Source organism: Melospiza melodia, chromosome 2, assembly GCF_035770615.1.
Source record: "Melospiza melodia melodia isolate bMelMel2 chromosome 2, bMelMel2.pri, whole genome shotgun sequence".
Lineage (NCBI taxonomy): Eukaryota > Metazoa > Chordata > Aves > Passeriformes > Passerellidae > Melospiza > Melospiza melodia.
Window position 1 is genome coordinate 64,710,162 of NC_086195.1, and position 18,531 is coordinate 64,728,692.

At 44.5% G+C, this 18,531-nt stretch overlaps 1 protein-coding gene and 1 gene segment (V, D, J or C); both read right to left on the reverse strand.

Annotated features, from left to right (window-relative positions):
• Positions 1-341: 341 nt before the first annotated feature.
• LOC134415134 (T cell receptor beta variable 14-like) lies at positions 342-1,325 on the reverse strand. The segment is given in 2 exon segments: positions 342-824; positions 1,237-1,325. Coding segments are annotated over 2 exon segments (432 nt in total).
• A 1,396-nt stretch (positions 1,326-2,721) lies between these two features.
• The window catches only part of LOC134414273 (trypsin-like), a 62,793-nt gene continuing 46,983 nt past the window's right edge, over positions 2,722-18,531 (reverse strand). For 2 of the 10 annotated variants that reach the window (XM_063148599.1, XM_063148596.1), the window contains 6 exons: positions 10,958-11,174; positions 5,829-6,182; positions 4,958-5,126; positions 4,117-4,370; positions 3,373-3,509; positions 2,722-2,977 (listed from right to left, as the gene is read on the reverse strand). In XM_063148599.1, the coding sequence (XP_063004669.1) occupies positions 2,828-2,977; positions 3,373-3,509; positions 4,117-4,370; positions 4,958-5,126; positions 5,829-5,868 (750 nt within the window). In that variant the 5' untranslated portion in view covers positions 5,869-6,182; positions 10,958-11,174 and the 3' untranslated portion in view covers positions 2,722-2,827. Of the gene's footprint in view, positions 2,978-3,372; positions 3,510-4,116; positions 4,371-4,957; positions 5,127-5,828; positions 6,183-10,957; positions 18,312-18,531 lie in introns of those variants that run through there. The other 8 variants (XM_063148593.1, XM_063148603.1, XM_063148600.1 and 5 more) reach the window with 7 other exon arrangements.

An 18,531-nucleotide genomic window follows, 5' to 3' on the forward strand; every position in this document is an offset into this window, starting at 1 on the left:
GTGCAGATGGAAGACAGAAAGAAGAAGCTAGGGAAGGGAAGGGAAGGGAAGGGAAGGGAAGGGAAGGGAAGGGAAGGGAAGGGAAGGGAAGGGAAGGGAAGGGAAGGGAAGGGAAGGGAAGGGAAGGGAAGGGAAGGGAAGGGAAGGGAAGGGAAGGGAAGGGAAGGGAAGGGAAGGGAAGGGAAGGGAAGGGAAGGGAAGGGAAGGGAAGGGAAGGGAAGGGAAGGGAAGGGAAGGGAAGGGGAGGGGAGGGGAGGGGAGGGGAGGGGAGGGGAGGGGAGGGGAGGGCTGACAGAAGCAAGTGTAGTGCAAATAAGACTTAAATGCCGAGGGAGGCCTGGAGTAGCAAGGAGAGAAGGCTGGAGAAATAAACTGTCAGCATCGGAGAAGAGGAAGAAGGCAAGGCCAGGAAGCAGAGCAGCAAATGAGAAGTGATCACCCTGTCTCGTGCAGCTGCCACAAGTGGAAAGCAGGTCCTGTTTGTGCAGGGACAGGTTTGTGCTCAGCTCCCTCAGCAGTCTCACCACTGTGTTCACTCTCAGCACAGTAGTATGTGCCAGAGTCATTGAGAAAGGCATGTTCTATTGAGAGGGTGATACTGTCTCCTTTTATCTTGCTGCTCTTGAAATGGCTCTCAAAACTCTTCTCCACCACTGCATTGGCACCTTCAGCTGCATAAACCAACTGGGTCAGACTGGAATTCTTCACTCGAGGCAGCATGAACCAGTACATAGCTGTGCTGGAGGATTTCTTCTCAGAGCATTCCAGATTCACGGACTGGCCTTCTTTGATCACCATGTCTGGAGACTGTTCCAGGGCTAAAACTGGAAAGGAAAAGTAGGAGCAGTGCGGAAGAGGAAAAAATGAAATAAGAACTCAAGTATGTACTGTGAGTTGGTAGGAAAGGGTGAGAAGGGATTGGGCAGCCAAGGGAGCAGTTCCATGCATGGGACAGCTCTTCAGATCAGCAGGTAAATTTCCAATCTCTCCTCAATAGGCAAGGTGCATTCCTGGGCTGTTTGTATCCAAAACCAGGAACCATCTACGGGCTGCACAAAGAATGACAAATAGATGGCCATTGCCGAAGATTCAGGCATTCCCATTGCCCCCACATTCCCTGCTGATCCTCCATGCAGAAAGCTCTGCAGGTTGCAGCAGTGCCAGGAGTGGCTCCACAGCTGGGAGAGCAGCAGCAGGATGAGTGGAGGTGCTCAGGGCTGGGTTGAGTTCACTTACCCAGAGGGGCCAGCATGGCCACAAAGAAACAGCAGGGAACCATGGCGGGAGAGCCCCTGGCCTGTCAGCAAGCTGCCTCTTGGGGCTGCCCAAATGTTTGTGCAGAGGGAGCAGTGAGTGAGGGTGAGACATCTCGGGGTGTGGCTGGCCAAGAAATGACAGGAGGCATTGGCTGGCTGGGAGCCCTGGGCAATGACACAAACTGTGTGTCAGCACAAACTCTGTTTCTGCAGGAAAGCAGGAACCCTGCAGAGATGCAGCAGGTGGAAGGGGCAGGCTGTGCATGCTGGATGTGGAGGGAAGGATGGGGATCTCAACCTGTCATTTCTGCCCTTTTTCCCATCCCACCAGGGCAAGGGGGTAGTGAGGGATTGCCTGTAACACCCAGCAGCTGACTGGGCTTTAACCACAAGACCCTGAGTACAAGACAGCATCTCCATGTCCCCACTGCTATGGCATGAGCTGCAGCTCCCCTGACTCAGCCTGTGCTTCACACTCCAGCAAGGAATTTCCAGCTTTTGTCCTTAACACATTATGAAAATTTAGGTGAGGATCAGATTCCTCTGAGACCCTGCACTGTCGTTTGCAGTGTGGGTAATGAAGTGTAGGCGATTCAGGGCATCCCTTGTGTCTGGAAGCAAGGAGCATCCTCTACAGTGGACTGGAGAGCTACATAAGGAACAGGCAGAAGCCTGAAATGGTCTTTTCAAAGTGAGAAATGTTGTGTAACTGTCATAAATGAAAGGTTTCAGAAACAACTGAAAGTGACTGACTGAAAGTCTTTTCAAAGCAAGTCTGTAAAGTTTTCCAACATGCTTCCAGTTCTACCGGCACTGAAAATATTAAATACTTCCTTCTGTGTGGCATACTCTATCTATCTGCTCTGTATTCTTCCCCTGTACTCGGCACTGGTGAGGCCTCACCTGGAGTATTGCGTCCAGTTCTGGGCCCCTCAGTTTAGGAGGGACATTGAGATGCTTGAGCGTGTCCAGAGGAGAGCAACGAGGCTGGTGAGGGCCTGGAGCACAAGCCATATGAAGAACGACTGAGGGAGCTGGGGTTGTTCAGCCTGGAGAAAAGGAGACTCAGGGGCGACCTTATCAGTCTCTTCAACTTCCTGAAGGGTGGCTGTGGTGAGCTGGGGGTCAGTCTCTTTTTCCAGGCAAAACCAGACAGAACAAGAGGACAGAGTCTCAAGGTGCACCAAGGGAGATAAAGGCTAGAATTAAGGAGGAAGTTTTTCACAGAAAGAGTGGTCAAATACTGGAATAATCTACCTAGGGGGGTGGTGGAGTCACCATCCCTCGATGTGTTTAAGGGAAGACTGGATGTGGCACTTGGTGCCATGATCTAGTTGAAGTGTTTGAACAAGGATGGGACTCGATGATCTTAAATGTCTCTTCCAACCTAAAAATTCTGTGATTCTGTGATTCTGTGATTCTGTATCACAGGCTATGGAAGTTCTCAGATAAACCATGCACAAAGTAGGGGTGCCTGAAAGTTTTTATTAATTTCTCACAATTTTTGCTTGTCCAGACCCAAAAGAACAGAAATGATGAAGAGAAAATACAGGTCATGCCAAACAAGCATCTCAGTTGGAGGCAATGGTGGACTGGATCCAGGAGACGTAGTTGCAAACCTTGGTGTAAACTCCGGGAAGGCCACGCTGGGCACATCCATAACCCCAGGAGACAATGCCCTGGAGCTGTCCATTGCAGACCACGGGACCGCCAGAATCTCCCTGTGCACACAAAGGGTATGGATATTCAGCAAATGGCATCAGCCTGAGCAATGAGCCAGAGATCCCTGAGATCACTGACCCTGGAGGAAGCCCTGCCAGGCGTACTCTGCACAAAGTTCTACCAGGGCTGTTCCTGATTCACACTCTCCACCTGATGCTACCGTGCCTGACTTGAGCTCCAAGGGCACCACAGCTAAGCATGAGTCAGCTGCCTGCTTTTGCTGTATGTGGTACTTGGCAAACCTTCAGGATATGTGTGCCTGAAGCCTCTGCTGTCATTGAAAAACTCAGATTTACCAGTGCAGTGAGTATAGCTGACTCTCTAATGTGGAGGCCTCTTCAGCTAGGAAAAGGTGGGAAAGAAATGACTGGGTGAGGAGAGGCAGATGAGTTACCTGGCAGGAGTCTTTTCCTCCCTCCAGGTATCCGACACACATCATGTTCTTGGTAATTTGCCCAGGGTAGGCATCAGAGCACTGCTCGTCGGTGAGGACGGGAGCCTTCAGGCACTGCAGCTCGTCTGGGTAGTTAGCTGCAAAGAAATAGGGAGAGATGACTGCTGGTATTGCTGAGTCCTTTTCAGAGCTCGGGGAAGATCTTAGCAGAAAAGCAGATGCTGGACACCCTGTTCTAGCAGCCATCCTGCTTCCTGTCCACAGTAAGCACAGCATGGGTCCCTTCTGTAGAGACGGAACAAATTCTACCCATGGGCCCACCATTCTACACTGCAGCCACCTTAACTTTTCTGGTACCTGAAAGTTCATCAGTTGGCAAAGGTGGGGCCACTCTTGTGATACATGCACTGGAAGAAACCTGAGCCTCAGGAAACCATCTTCTCCTCTGGTGCAGGTTCAATGGAATAGACACCACTGGCCATGCACATCTCTGACCATGGGTGTGAGAGAACTGAGATCTCTGGTAGGAATTCAAGTTCCACAGTCCCAGACTTCACCCTTATTCTCAGAGAACTGACAGCTCTGTTGACATTAACTGTGCAGTTCCTACACTGACGCATCACTCCAAAAAGCTGTCCCACAGCACTTCCCTGTGTTTTAGCCTGTCCTGTTGGGGATTAATGGCCAGGTCCTAGAGACTGTCCTGGGCCCCTAAGGGTCTGTAGGCTCCCCCAGAGTACTCACAGCCACTGCTGAGAGTGTTGCCCCAGCCGGAGATCAGGCAGGTGGTGCCAGCGGCCACGCAGCTGGTAGGCAGAGGAATGGTCTGGATAGCTTTGCTGAGCGTGGCTGGGCTGGCCAGCTTGATGAGCATGATGTCGTTGTCCAGGGTGTAGGAGCTGTAGCCAGAGTGGCGGATGACTTTAGCAGAGTTGATAAACTGCTGTGTGGATTCAGTGAGCCCCAGGTTGTGTTTCCCGAGCTGCACTTGGATGCGACTGGAAAACAGAAGGCACAGCGTGTCCTTTACTGCTAGGGGCAGGTTGAGAGAAACCTCCCTGTCATTGAGTGCACTTGCTCCAACACCACTGCCACAGAAGCCTTCTGGGGCAGAGCATCTTTCCTGTCCTGCAGGGAGCCCTGGGAATCCACACTGAGATCTTAACCCAGTCCATGCATGGGTGGTGAATTTCTGCAGGTCTGTAAATACCTGGCAGCAGTTGAATACAGAGCAGCACTAGATACAATATTCTGGGACAAGGCAAACGGCTCCAGCCAGACCTTGATCCTCTTCCTGTTCTCCAGGAAGATTCATGTAATTGATAGGAAATCAAAGCCCAGACCTCTCTGCTTGATTATCTCATTGTTATATCAGAAAATGCTCTGCATTCACAGGAACGTTTGCAGAAGTGGAAAACCCCTCAGGATGCCTCAGCCTGGCTTCCTGAATGATCCACCCATCCCTTGGCTGTCTCTGGTGAGAATGGAGGCACTTACATATTTCTATCTCATAGCTCAGAATGCCTGCTAGAAGTGAACTGGAAGACAGAAGTAGGTTCTAGAAGGATGTAATTTTTTCACTCACGATTTGTAGCAGTGAGCAGCTGACACGACCCACTGGCTGCTGATGAGGGAACCTCCACAGAAGTGATATCCAGAATTCAGGGACACCTGATAGGGCACGGAGTTCTGTGCGCAGGTGTAGCCTCCCACAATCTTGTCATCATCGTCTTCAGCAAAGGTGGGGAAGGCAACTGGGGGACAAGAAGTGCCATGTGTCAGCAGCTGGCCTAAGGTAATGTGGCCTGTAATCTGCCCTGTGACTGCCTGTCTGAAGCCCCTCACTTGTAGGCTCCCCTTCTATGGACACTCAGGGCAGCGCTGGTGGGCAGGTCTAAGGCACATGCATTTGCTGCACCCTCAAAGAAGGGGATCAGACTTACACGGGTGCCTCACGTATCTGCGAGTAAAGCCCTGCTGGCTACTCCCTGAGGGAGCATAGGGACACAGAAATGTTCTGGTTGGATCAGATCACGGGTGTGTCTTTCCCTGAACCCCATCTACTGAAACAGTCAAGGGTTGACCGAGGGAAAAGGTAAAAACTACTGTGCAGTGATATCTTCTTGGAGCACCCACTGAGGATCCAAAATTTTGCAGTTGCTTTAGGACTTCTCGGTCCAGAGCTATTCCCTGTGCACTCCCTAGTCCCGAAGGAGGAGGCAGCCTTTTTCTGAAGCTGTGGCCACATCAGCTGGGTCAGGAAACCCTATGAAGGTGTTCATTCTCCAGCTTGTGGCACAAGGCATTATGAACAGAGAGAAGATGGAACCTGCAGGGCTCTGACTTGTGCAAGTCAAAACTGACTTGGCTTTCCCACAACAGGCTACTTTGTAGTTTTCATTTAGAAAATCAGCTTCCTATTAAATGGCAGAAATAGAAATAAAATATGTACTCACCAGCCACCCCAATAAAGGCGAGAAGCAGCAGGCACTTCATGGTCTCGATTCGACCTCAAACCCAGACTGGCTGACTGGACGCGGGAGCTGCTAGAAATACGTTTTTGGTGATGGTCTTATCTCTAGTCCAAGGTTTTCTCCAGACAAAAAGTACACAGTGGAAAATTTGAAGATCCAAGTGTGGGAATTAACAGGCATTGGTAGAATGTACAAATGTCATACACGTTAATCATAAACCTCTGCTGAGATAGAGAGCTATTCTAATTATTCCGTAAGGTAGCCTTCAATCTAAAAATACCTTTTGGCTTTGGAAGACGTGTAGTTGTTTGTCTGTCTCATTCTTACACACAGCACCTGTACAACAGGAATAACAACTCTCAAACCTCTTTCAAATTCCTCTGTGCTGATGGTATCTTTCTTAAAAATGCATGTTTTTACCCAAAGTTGCATATTTTAAGTAGTGGACACAAAGATACATTGCATTTATTTGGGAAGAAAAAGAAATCTAGCAAACCCAGTGGTTAACTTTGTTCAGTTTATTTTAGGAAATTCCTTTTCTTGAATAATGTGTGTTTTTATCATCCGCAATACAGCGTTTTCCTAAATCAAATTCCTCCATTGTAGTTTCAAAAGGGAGGATAGAAAAACGATCCTGTGCCCCCCCTCGTTTTCAAGTCAAATAGGTCAAATGTGGGAATGCTCAGCATCTCCCTTTTCTAATTTCTCTCTCCTAACATGTATTAAAATGTCTGCCTATGTACCAAACCATGCTTTTATTCATCTTTGGAATGTTCTACAGACTCATTTTTGCCACATAAGAACTTCAATACAATGCTGATGTTTATGAGTGTGATGCAGATGAGCAATAATGCTGCAAACACAAATAGTGAGATCTTCTGAAATCCCTCTCTGCAGGAGTGAGGATTTCTGTCATGATGCAAAGCTTTCTAAAGCTTAATGCTTTGCTGAATAATCATGTTCATTCTCCAAGCAGCTGCCAACTTCATCATGTTAGCTCCTGAAAGACACAGGATTCTCTCCAGAGACATTAAAGAGAAGCCACATGTTTGGAAATGCCGGAATAGCTTGATACACTAAATAGGAATTCTCTTCCTCTCCATTTCTTGATTAACTTTTTGTGGGTCCTGGAGGACTGATATGTGCAGTGTCACTGTCCAGAGGGAAATTTTCCTTCGTGTTGAAGTACAAGTCCAAGACCTGGGCCTCCTCCAAGGTGGTGCATGAATTCTGTTGGCCTTTAAACTGGTATTACTGCACAGCTTTCTTACAAGCATGCTGTATCCTGTGAAATAAAGAAGGATTGGAAGCTTCCTGTGGGAAAGGAAAATATTCGTAATAGGACTAAGAGGGTCAAAAATTACCGAGGCTATCCAATCCCATCATAACTAAGTGGAGCAAGAAAAATTTCCAGTTTACAATAGTGTTTAGTTTGAAATTTCTATTTTCTTTGTCCAAAACATGCCATTTGTGTAGACAAGGGCTGTCATCAGATGTGCTGCTGAACATTCCGTAGACCCAGTGTAATTTTTTTTGCAGGCTCTTTCAAAGAATACACTCAAGGGTGTACATCTGTTATTACAAACAAGTTTTTCATTTCATGCAGTAATCCTGCAGAAGAAATCTGGTGGCTCTAGGGGCACAGGAAGGGGGAGGGATATTGACTGAAGAGCAGCTGTGTTAGGTATTATCAATGGACAAGCAATGGCAGCTTGTACTTCTAGAACTTCATGTTCCTAGTTCAAGTATTTCAGTCAGCTGCATTAACACTAGACTCTGATAAAGGAAAATACATTTGTCCAGGCTGATGCAAGATCCTGGGAAAAAGAAACCTGGTAAAACTGTGGGCTGACGGAGATAAAGCTTCCTAGGAACATAAATCAGGAGGAGTTTCTGAGGGTAGTCCTTTTATACCTCACAGAACCTGGTGGTAGAGGTTGCATTGATTCTCTCTTCCCACCTGTCTCCTTTCTGGAAAAAGCTGGTTCATTCTCCAAAGCTTCTTATCCTCCATCTCTCCACACCTGAACAAAACTACTGTCACAGCCTCTCGCATTGTTCTCTATGCCTGTATTTCTCTTTAACCTATGGCCACAATACTTTTTTTCTATTTCTGCCCTTGCCAAAGACATGGATTCTTAATGTCCTGGAGAGAAACTGGATGTAGGACATGACAGGGATTTATGAAATCATGAGTGGCCTGAGGAGCCTGGGGAACAATGGGATTGCTTATTGTGTCTTAGGGAGTAGCATGCAAAACTTGTTGGGGGTGGCTTGTTCAGAGCAAGCAAATATTTCCTCTATTTTAGGAATGCTATGAAGTCCTTTCCACAGGTTTTCATGGATGCAAAGCATTTACATTACCGCAAAAAGAGAAGGGACACAAGGAAGAAAAATCCTTGGAGGGCTATGAGGTTGAAGGACATCCAATCCAATCTCCCTTGTTCCCAGGAATGGCCTGGTGTTGGAATGTTCCCTGCTACTACAGCCCAGCAAAAGACCAAAGGTTATTACATATCTCTCTGGAGGAAAGTCATGGTTGCTTAAATCCTGCAAGGGTCTGGAGAGTTACCCAAACTCATGCCTTCATTTGCTGCAGCATACAAGGTCTCCTGGGAGCATCTCAGCCCCTTTTGAGCAGCATAGGAGGGCAGAGGTCAGGTCTGACCTGACAAAGATGTATGTTAGAAGGTGGATTTATCTGACATTGCTGCTGGACTGTTCTTTTTCAGGCAGATATGGAAGTGGAGATAGGGCTTAAATGATGGGAACAATTGCCCTAATGATTCTGAGTTACAAAGTTTGCTGGGGGAATAAAATATCTGTCTTTCCTGGGAAACATGAAGACTACTCAGAATACTGCTTTCCACACAACTTCTCTTCTCTCTCTCTCAGAAAGGATACCTGGATAGAGATGCTTATGTTTTCCTTCCCCTAAAACTTGTTTCTGTATTGCTTCCATCATTATTTAAATCTGATCCAGAGAGCAACTGATGGTGATGCACATTTTCTTCTCCAGCCTTTGAGCAAAATTTCCCTGTGTCCTGGAAATTCTCCAGTTGCCTTGGTATAATTTCTTCCTGCATTCTTCTCGCTTCCTTTTCTGAGGCAGAGAAAGCAGGCATCTAGTGAGGAGTGTGGCCAAGCAAGGCTGTGGCAACCAGGGTACAGTCTCCAGTTTTGATGGAGAAGGAACTGGGAAAGTAGGAGTAAAGTGTTGCCACATTACATCACCGTACAAGCTGGCTTGTACTAGGCAAATGAATTCAGCTGCCCAGCCAGCTCCATAAGCTAGCACCTGGGTTAACTGATGGGAACTTCAGCCAATTATGTTCCTTCCTAAGCTGCAAGCATATCACTGGTCCAGGATTTGGGGGGCATAAAAGATCAGATCAATGAGCTATCCAGACTGGGTTTTTCAAATGCCCTTTATAAAGAAGAGCTGAAGAATAAACTCTGTTGCCACATGAACATCGGGTGAGTGGTTCTCTTTGTCTCCAACCCACTTTCTCCCACATTCACATAGGAGAGGGAAGGGCAAAGTCAGAGGAGAGGGAGAGGGTTTGGTATGCTTAAAAACACTCCCCAAAGACAGATCCTTGTCTTTTCCCACTACTGTTTACTGCCACAGCCTGCTATGGTCTCCTTAAGTCACCTAATCATCCTTTTCTTCTTCTAACATCTTTGTCCACTACCTCTTCCACTGACTGCTCTTTTTAAAATTCTGCTGCCTTCTTCTATTGTCTACTGTCTCTTCTTTCCCTATATATGCTGCTTTTCTTCACCACTGTCAACCCTTCGGCAGACATCCTCTGTCTACTTTTCCATTGCCACCTTCTATTCTTCTGCCTTATTCTTCTCCCACTTTCTTCAGTCGTTGCCTTTCTTCTTCCACTGCCTTCTTTTGCTGCCTCCTTCTGTCCTTTCCTCTGTCATCTTCTACTGCACATCATCCACATCCCTGTTCCTCCTCTTCTTCCTGTTCTTCCAATACCACCTTCTGACATGTTCTTCTGCTACCTTATTCCACTCTCTTCTTCATCCCCTTCTCCTTGTCTTCTACTGCTTCCATTTTCCTTTCCCTTCTTTTGCCACCTTCTTCCACTGTAACTTCTTCCTATTGTTCTAGTGGCAGTATCTCTTTTTCAGGGGGAGGCCTCAGTATCCCAGACTCAAAAAGCCTAGGGATCAATCTTGAGTCTCCCTTAGTGCTTTCTGCAAGAGTTGTAGAGAAGGAGGGAGGGAGGGAGGGAGGGAGGGAGGGAGGGAGGGAGGGAGGGAGGGAGGGAGGGAGGAAGGAAGGAAGGAAGGAAGGAAGGAAGGAAGGAAGGAAGGAAGGAAGGAAGGAAGGAAGGAAGGAAGGAAGGAAGGAAGGAAGGAAGGAAGGAAGGAAGGAAGGAAGGAAGGAAGGAAGGAAGGAAGGAAGGAAGGAAGGAAGGAAGGAAGGAAGGAAGGAAGGAAGGAAGGAAGGAAGGAAGGAAGGAAGGAAGGAAGGAAGGAAGGAAGGAAGGAAGGAAGGAAGGAAGGAAGGAAGGAAGGAAGGAAGGAAGGAAGGAAGGAAGGAAGGAAGGAAGGAAGGAAGGAAGGAAGGAAGGAATTTTCCCCCTACATTGGCTCTGCAAGGAGAAAAGGCAAAGCATGTAATTATTTATAGTTCCCAATAGATGGCTCCCAAATCACAGAGGTGACAGCAATGCTGAGCACACAGATCCGGTTAGTTTCAACACTAGCAGTTCTATTGTATCATAAGCTGATATAAATGAAGGCTTTAGTTTTGTTTGAAAATATGCAAAAAATCATTTTGCTTCATCACACTTTGGTCAGATCTGTAGTTATCTCAACCCTTCGTGCCCCACATTGGCACCAAAAATGGATCATTATGCTTTAACCCCAGCCAGCATCTAGGCACAATGCAGCCACTCACTCACTCCCTCACTTCCATTTATCCAGCAGGATAGGGAGAAGAAAGGAAGAAAGTGAGAAAAAAAATGTAAAAAACTTTGTGGCTTGAGATAAGAACTGTTTAATAAAATAAAAAAAAAATGTTTAACAAAAAAAAAAGTATAATAATAACAGAAAAAGAAAACACCAGGAAAAGTGCAATTGCTCACCACCTGCTGAGCGATGCTCAGCCTGTCTCTGGGCAGTAATTAGTTCTGTCTGTCCAGCTCCTCCCAGTTTATATTCTAAGGATGACCTTCTGTAGTGTGGAATATCCTGTTGGCCAGTTAGTGTCAGTTGTCCCAGCTAGGCTCCCCCACAGCTTCATGTTCACCTCCTTGCTGGTAGAGCATGGAAAGCTGAAAAGTCCTTGACGTGGAGTAAGCACTACATAGGAACAACCAAAACATCAGTGTGTTATCAATATTATTCTCATATTAAAAACATAGTGCTGCACCAAATACTAAGAAGAAAATTAACTCTATGCCAACCAAATTAAGAACAGCCATCTCCTCCATCTCCTCCTTCATCTTCTCGTAATCTTCCAACATTTTCTTCCATTGCCTCCTCCTTCCTTTCTGCTGCCCCCTTCTTCCACTTCCTTATTCTATTCTACCTCTTCTGTCTCCGCCTCCTTTTCTTGTTACATCACCTTCTTCTACCATTTTCATCCTCTGCTTTCTGCTGTGGTCTTCTCCTCACACTGCCTTCCTCCATTGCCTCCTGCTTTTTCTAACAAGTTCTTCCATCAAGTCTTCCTTCTCTTTTTTTGCTGCAGTCTTCTGAGACTTTATTCCACCACCTTCTCCATTCCCTCTGCCTTCTTTTCCTCTGCCATCTTCTTTTGTCACCCGCACCATCACATCCTCCTTTTCTTCCACCACATTTTTGTGATGTCTCCTTCCATCAATTACCTCGTCACATTCTTCATCACTTCCTTCATGCCTAATTTCAGCACCTTCTTCCATTTCCTTCTTTCACATCCTCCTTTTCTTCTTCCATCACATACTTCTGCTGCATTCTGCTGCATTCTGTCTGCCCTCTCTTCCTTCACTGCCTTTTTCCACCACTGCCATTGCCTCCTCCTCCACTTCTTCTGCCACATTTTTCCTTCACTTCCTATGTTGTCTCTTGCTTCTTCTTCCATTGCCTTCTTCACCATTGTCTTCTACTGCCTCCTCAGTTGTTTCTTCCTTCTTTACTTTCACAGCCTCCTCCTCCTCCTCCTTCACTGTCTTCTTCCATAGCCTCCCTTTTCTCTTCTTCCAATGTCTTCTGCCACCTTCCTTCATAGCCTTGTCTGTAGCCTTCTCCTTCTCCTCTTACAACATTTCTTCTTTGCCTCCTCCATTTCCTTCTTCTTTATTCTGTGGTTTTCTTCCTCTGCCTTTTTTGTTCCCTCCACCATTGCCTCCTCCTCCTATTTTTCTGCCTGCTTCTGTTGCCTTCATCTGCCACAGCCACCTTCCAACGCAAATGCCTTCCTTCTGCCACCTCCACCTTCTTCTGTCTTCTTCCACCACCATTTTTGATGCCTCCTTCCACCGCTGCTGCCTTCATGCGCCGCCTGTCTCTGCTGTCTTCCTCCACTGCTTTCTGCTGCCACCAGCTCCTGTCAGTGCAGTCTGCTGTCACATTTCATCACTGCCTCCTGTTGCTGCCTTCTGCCACCTCCCACTGCTGCCACCTTCCACTGCTGAATTAATCAGCCACTGCCTCCATATGCCAAAGCTGCCTCCTGTCTCACTGCCTTTACACTGCGTTTCACCACCACACCATTCCATGGCTTCCACCCTTTAGCCACTGTATACCTCCACCTTTGGCCTCTGCCACCTTCCACTGCCTCCACCTTCTCTTATTCACCACCTTCTTCCAGCTTCTTTTGTCACCTACTCTGTCATCTCATTCACCATCTCCTTCTCTTCCACCACCTTCTTCTGCCTCCTTTCTTACATCACTTCCTCTGTCACCTCCTCCTTCTCTGCTTCTGCTGCAGCCCTTTGCAACTTCTTTTGTCACCTTCTCCATTGCCTCCTCCTTCTGCTCCTCTATGGCCTTCTGCTACCCACTGCCACTCCTTGCTTCTGCCAGCTCTTCCACCATTTCCTACTTTTCTTCTATATTTCCAAGACATCCTAGTGAAGCTGTAATTGGCAAGCCCAATAATCGTAACTGCAGTTGTTAATGACTGTATAGGAATGTCTCTATCAGCTCATTGGCAAATGATTACACTGGAAAATTTGTATTTTTAATTATGCCTATGAGAGAAGTGTGGCATTTTAACAGCATAAAGAAATAGGTTTTTTCCCTAGAATATTGCTCAGTGGTACATGTCTTAACTCTGCCTCTGACAGTAATCTTGTACTATTCCACTGATCCTTGAGTAAATAACATTACCTTTCTGTCTGTTTATCTTCCTGCCTTCTTTGTGTGTCTTAGCTATACGTACTGAAGATCTTAAGACAGGGACACTTTACACTAGTTATTTTCATTTTGCCCAGCATGAAAGAAATACAGTGGGATGTTTGTAGCAAAAAGTGGTATTGAAGTGTCATATCCAGCTTAAATGTCTGTGTACTTTGTGCTCTTTGACAATCAAGAGATGATTTCATAGAATCAAAGAATACTTTTTACCTGAAGGATCATCCACAGGGTGGAGGTCTGTGGTCCAACCTCCAACTTAAAGCAATTCCAGTTTGTACCCTAGAAGAGGTTGCTTAGGGACTTACCCATCTGAGAATTGGAAACCTGCAAGGAGGGAGGTTCTACAGTCTTTCTGGCATTCTCTTTCTGGCACAGTAGGACCCTCAAGGGCAAATTGTTTTCCTTTTATTCCTGCATTCCCTAACCATTCCAACTTGTCATTAAGGCATGGAGTCTATTTCCTACATCTGCCTTTTTTGGTAGTGAAAAGTTGTAATTACACCTCCCCTAGACCCACCTGCCCTTAGCTTTCTTCTCTCCAAGCAAAGAATAGCAAGTCTCTCATTTTTTCTTGTATGCCACATGCCACCTAATCATCTTGGACACTAATCAACATGTTGGCCATCTGCTGGAAATTCTCAGGTATTTAACACTACTTTTGCATGGAGGGGAAGGTGTGAACAAAATTGGACTTTATTCATCCCTTTACAATAGTCAGCTCTCCATAAGGAGCAGAAGGGGTTTGTCATCAAAGTCAGTAACACAGATCATGCAGAAAATGGGCAAAAATGCTTTTTGCTAATGACATAGTAGATGTACTATCAACCTAGTAATGATAAAGAGTCTATGATCCATCTTGCCCTTAATTATTGAAGGGACAGATAATTTTTTCACTAGTTTTACATGTTGCAAAAGAAATGTAACTATTTTTTTTTCCTAGCCTAGGAAGCAGAGTAAGAATAATTTTGCATTTTCCCCAGAAATTTAAATTTTTATAGAGTGCCAGTGTCCTGGAACATGTGATGTTTTTATCTACAAATAATAATTGCAGCATCTCAGCATACTAGATTATTTCTGTAGTGTGTGCTTGCTGACCATTAACCCTGGTGTTTGAAATCCATGAGAGAACAGGCAGGTCCAAGTTCCAATTCTTGACAGCTGTGCAATCATTTTCATTAGCCAATAAGACAAGAGTCAAATAATTTATTAGAGTCTGTTGTTGCTGCAGCTCACATACAAAGCGAAATCATTCTATGAGATGCACATCAAGTAACATGTCCAGGAGATTTTCATTGAAACACATTCCGTTGATTTAAAAATCCATCCTCTTGAGAGGAGCACCAGCATCTGAACTGGGAGGAGCACATGTGCTTTTTCCCTGCAGGTGCTTCAGGGGAACCTCTGTCTCTGAAGGATAATGTAAGTGAGCCACCAGCTCACTTATGGCATGTGAAAACTAGAGCTTTCAGAAAATGGTGGCCTGAAAATATGGTTCTTGACTGAAATCAAGAACCAAATCAATTCCAGGGAAACACAACACAAAATCATAAAATTACAGAAGCGTACAATCACAGAATGTTAAGGGTTTGGAATGGACCTTAAAGACCATGTAGTCCCAACCCCTTTTTGTCCCCCACCACATCTTTGGGTCACTAGTTGAGCACTTTAGCCCTCATGGTGCTCACTCAGCCTCTTCTTACGTCCATGACTGATCCCTCCTCATTAGCCAGTTGTCTTGCTTTAGACCAGCGAAAGAATGTGGTCTGGGTTTCAAGACAATTACAAGGTGAAAGGGTTTTGTAGACCTTACACTTAGCATTGGTGTCTCAGTTTCAGCAAAGCTATAACATTTCATTTTACAGTTGTAGAGATAGAAGGAACTCTTCAAATGCAGCTGGTAATTTATTATAGTGTATAAATCTGCAGAGAGGTTAGGATGATTTCCAGCAGGACAAATTTCCTAAGTTTTTAATTAATTCAGAAGACTGTTCTGGATTTGTGAGGCCTTTTCACTATTTTCTCCCTCTGCCCAAATGTTTTATTAACTTTCTAAGGATTATGAATTAAAACTCAGATAATTGCTTTCTACTTACTATATATTATATGAGGTGTTACTAGTATGACACTCAAGAAAATTATCTCAGGAGTAAGGCTAATCAAGAGCAGAAATCTCACTTTAAAGATTACCAAAATCACAGAGTCTGGAGTCAGCCAGGATTCCCCAGCGAGGTTCCTGTCGTGTCAGGGAAATCTCATGCAATGAAGCTCTTGCAGAGAATTCATTTAAAGTAAGCAATTTGCTATTTTATACCTTTTTGATGTAGATACATAAGTAGGCATAGGGTATTAGTGCCTGGCAAAGTTGTTGCTGACTCCTTTTTTTCTGCAAGTCAGTTCTTTATCACAGTTTCTTTGTCCTGCACCCACCAGTTTGTTTGGTGGGTTTTTGGGAATTTTTTCATTTGTTTGTTTGTTTTGGTTTTGTTCGGTTTGGTTTGGTTTTTATTTGGGGTGGTTTTTTGTTGTTGTTGTTGCTTGGGATTTTTTTTGTTTGTTTTTTTTTTCCTGAGAGGAAGATGCTCTTATTTATAAGACTGTTCCCAAGAGAACTCTGTCACTGCAGCAGACATGTTTGCAGTGAAATAGATGATATATTTGCTAAAATACTCTTTGCTGTGGAGAACTTTTGCTATTGTTACATATCATTCTTCACTGCAGTGGCTGAAAATGATGATTGATGCCATCCATCTCCTGTACAGCACAAGTTAACATTTTCAATAATGAGTTGGGCAGATGGACAAAGTCCACCCTCAGCAATTTTGCAGATGATATAAAACTGGGAGGACTGATTGATACACCTGTTGAGAGAAAGGGAACATCCTGTACATGGGAAAGAATAACCTCATGTACCAAAGTTGGAAAGCAGCTTTGCAAAAAAAAAAACGGGATGTAGGAGTCCTCAAGGAGAGGTTGAAGATGAGTCAGCAACATGCCCTTGCAGCAAATAAGTCCAAAGCATTTCTGACTGCACTAAGAAAAGTATTCCCAGATCAAGGAAGTCATTACCCCTATTATGCACCAGGAAGATCACATCTGAGATATGTATTCAGTTCTGGACTCCCCAGCACAAGAATTATGGGGACATGCTGGAGCAAGTCCAGCAAAGGGCCACTAAGATCACGAAGGGGCTGGGGCACGTTACATAAGAGGAGAGGCTGAGAGATCTGGGTTTATTTAGCCTTAAAAAGAAGGTTCAGGAAGAACCTTATTGATGGGTATAAATGTGTGAATAAAGAAAACAGTATCAGCTATTCTCCATTCTGTAAGAGGCATAAATTCAATTCCAGAAAATTCTGTTTAAAAATAATCCCCCTAATTTTTTACTGTAAGGGTAGTCAAGCACAGGAACAGGTTACCCAGCTATGTTGTACAGCCCTTGAATATCTTTGGATATTTAATATCTTTGCAGATGTTTCAAACCTGATTGAATACTGAGCAAGCTGCTCTAGCTGACTAGTATTCAAGAGCAGAGGTCAGCCTAGACAATCTCCAGAGATTCCTTCCAACCTCAAGATATTCACTGTGATTCCATAAATGGAATCTCAAAGCTGAAGAGTCTTAAATATTCTTTTAATTTTTGAGATGTTTGCATAAATAAAATATAATTTCTAAATTGACTCTCACACACACGGGAAAGAGGAATATATGTTTTGCTGTACCAAATAAGTTGACTCTTTGTACCTGCACTACGTTTCAACTTTCCTTTTAGAAGTTACTGATGCTGCCTGCAGTGCACTGAATTAAGATACATTAAAAACAATAAAATTCTTCCCTTAAACTGTATAGGTTTATGATTGAGGTTCTGCACTCCTCGCCCTCTTAATAAATTGGAAGAAGGCAATCCTAGTCCTAGTCTCGTAGGAATAGTTATATTACCTGCTGAAGCTACCAGGAATATACTTTACAGGAATATACATTTTCTGACTTAAAGTCAACTAGGAGAGATTTTATGTGCCATTTTAGCTGCAAGACTGTAACTTCTGTCACCACTAGTTCTATAAAAATGACACAGACCACTGCAAAGTAAAAACTTCACTTTTCCTTGACCCTGCAGACATACAAACTGTCCTCAAATTCTGGAATCTATGCCTATCTAAGCCCAGACTACTTCAAGTGATAGGTTCCCCTGAAATCATAATGCCAATTTACTTTTTACTTTCTCTTGAAGAAGCTAAACAGAAGAGACAGCTAGGTCTGTAATGGTCCTTCTGAAATGTCTGAGCTTGTGTAAATTAAATGCTTTAAAAGACACAACCTATTATACAAATCCCACTTAACAACCATTAAAGCTAAATTAATTCTAAGCAGGAAAAAGAATTATCCTGTGGGCCACCATTCATTCACTAAGCAGCTCTCTCTTTCTTCACCTCTCTGTTTCTCTTCTGCATTTTTCCCTCTTTAATCTTGTTAAAATGCCTGAGGAAAATAAAAACAGTTGAAAATGTTTGTAGTTCCTACAGAGAACAGAGCTGTGAAGAATCCATCTCACTGCTTCCTGAAGCCAGTGTGTAGGAAACCAGGAAGGGTTTGAAGGAAAGATTCTGTGGGAATAGATATGAAAATCCTACCTCAACCATTCTGATCCTTGCTATTCCATATTTTTTTTTCACAGTCTCTTCGAAAAGTCTCTTTGGGCAGTTCACTATTGAACTACTGAAAAGAGTCTCTCAACATAAAATTCTTTTCATTGCAGAGGCAAAGCGAGCCAGAGAAGTGTTTGGCATGGGCTTTCAGAATCTGGAATGCTACCAGTAAGCACTGCACAGTTGACAGCTTTATGATGATATAATTGCTAAATGATAATGGCTTCAACAGCTGTGTCACAGACCAAATGTTTTACACAATCTCATTCAGGTCACATTTATCTTAGTCCACACAATTCCAAGACCCAGAGTCTGTTTATGAGATTATTTCAAGCTCCATGACTTGGTTAACACGAGCACAGTGAAGGTTGTTCACTGTACCTAAATGATTAAGGGATTGGAGCTCCCCTGCATCCACTGAACTTAGTGAAAAGTAAATCCTTCCCCTCTGGGATGCGTCTCGTGATCTGCACCCCAAAGGGGAAGGATTTACTGTAAGGAGAGTATCCCATTCACAAAGTCTGGTTGATAAATAGTCTTACAGACACAGACTACTACTACTATGTAATTCTGCTATGAATTTCACTGAAAAAAAGATTGACACAGTTTTTGACATTTTTCCCTGTTCTCCAAAGGATAGTGTATTTTCTTAAATATTACAACAGTTTTAATTCAAT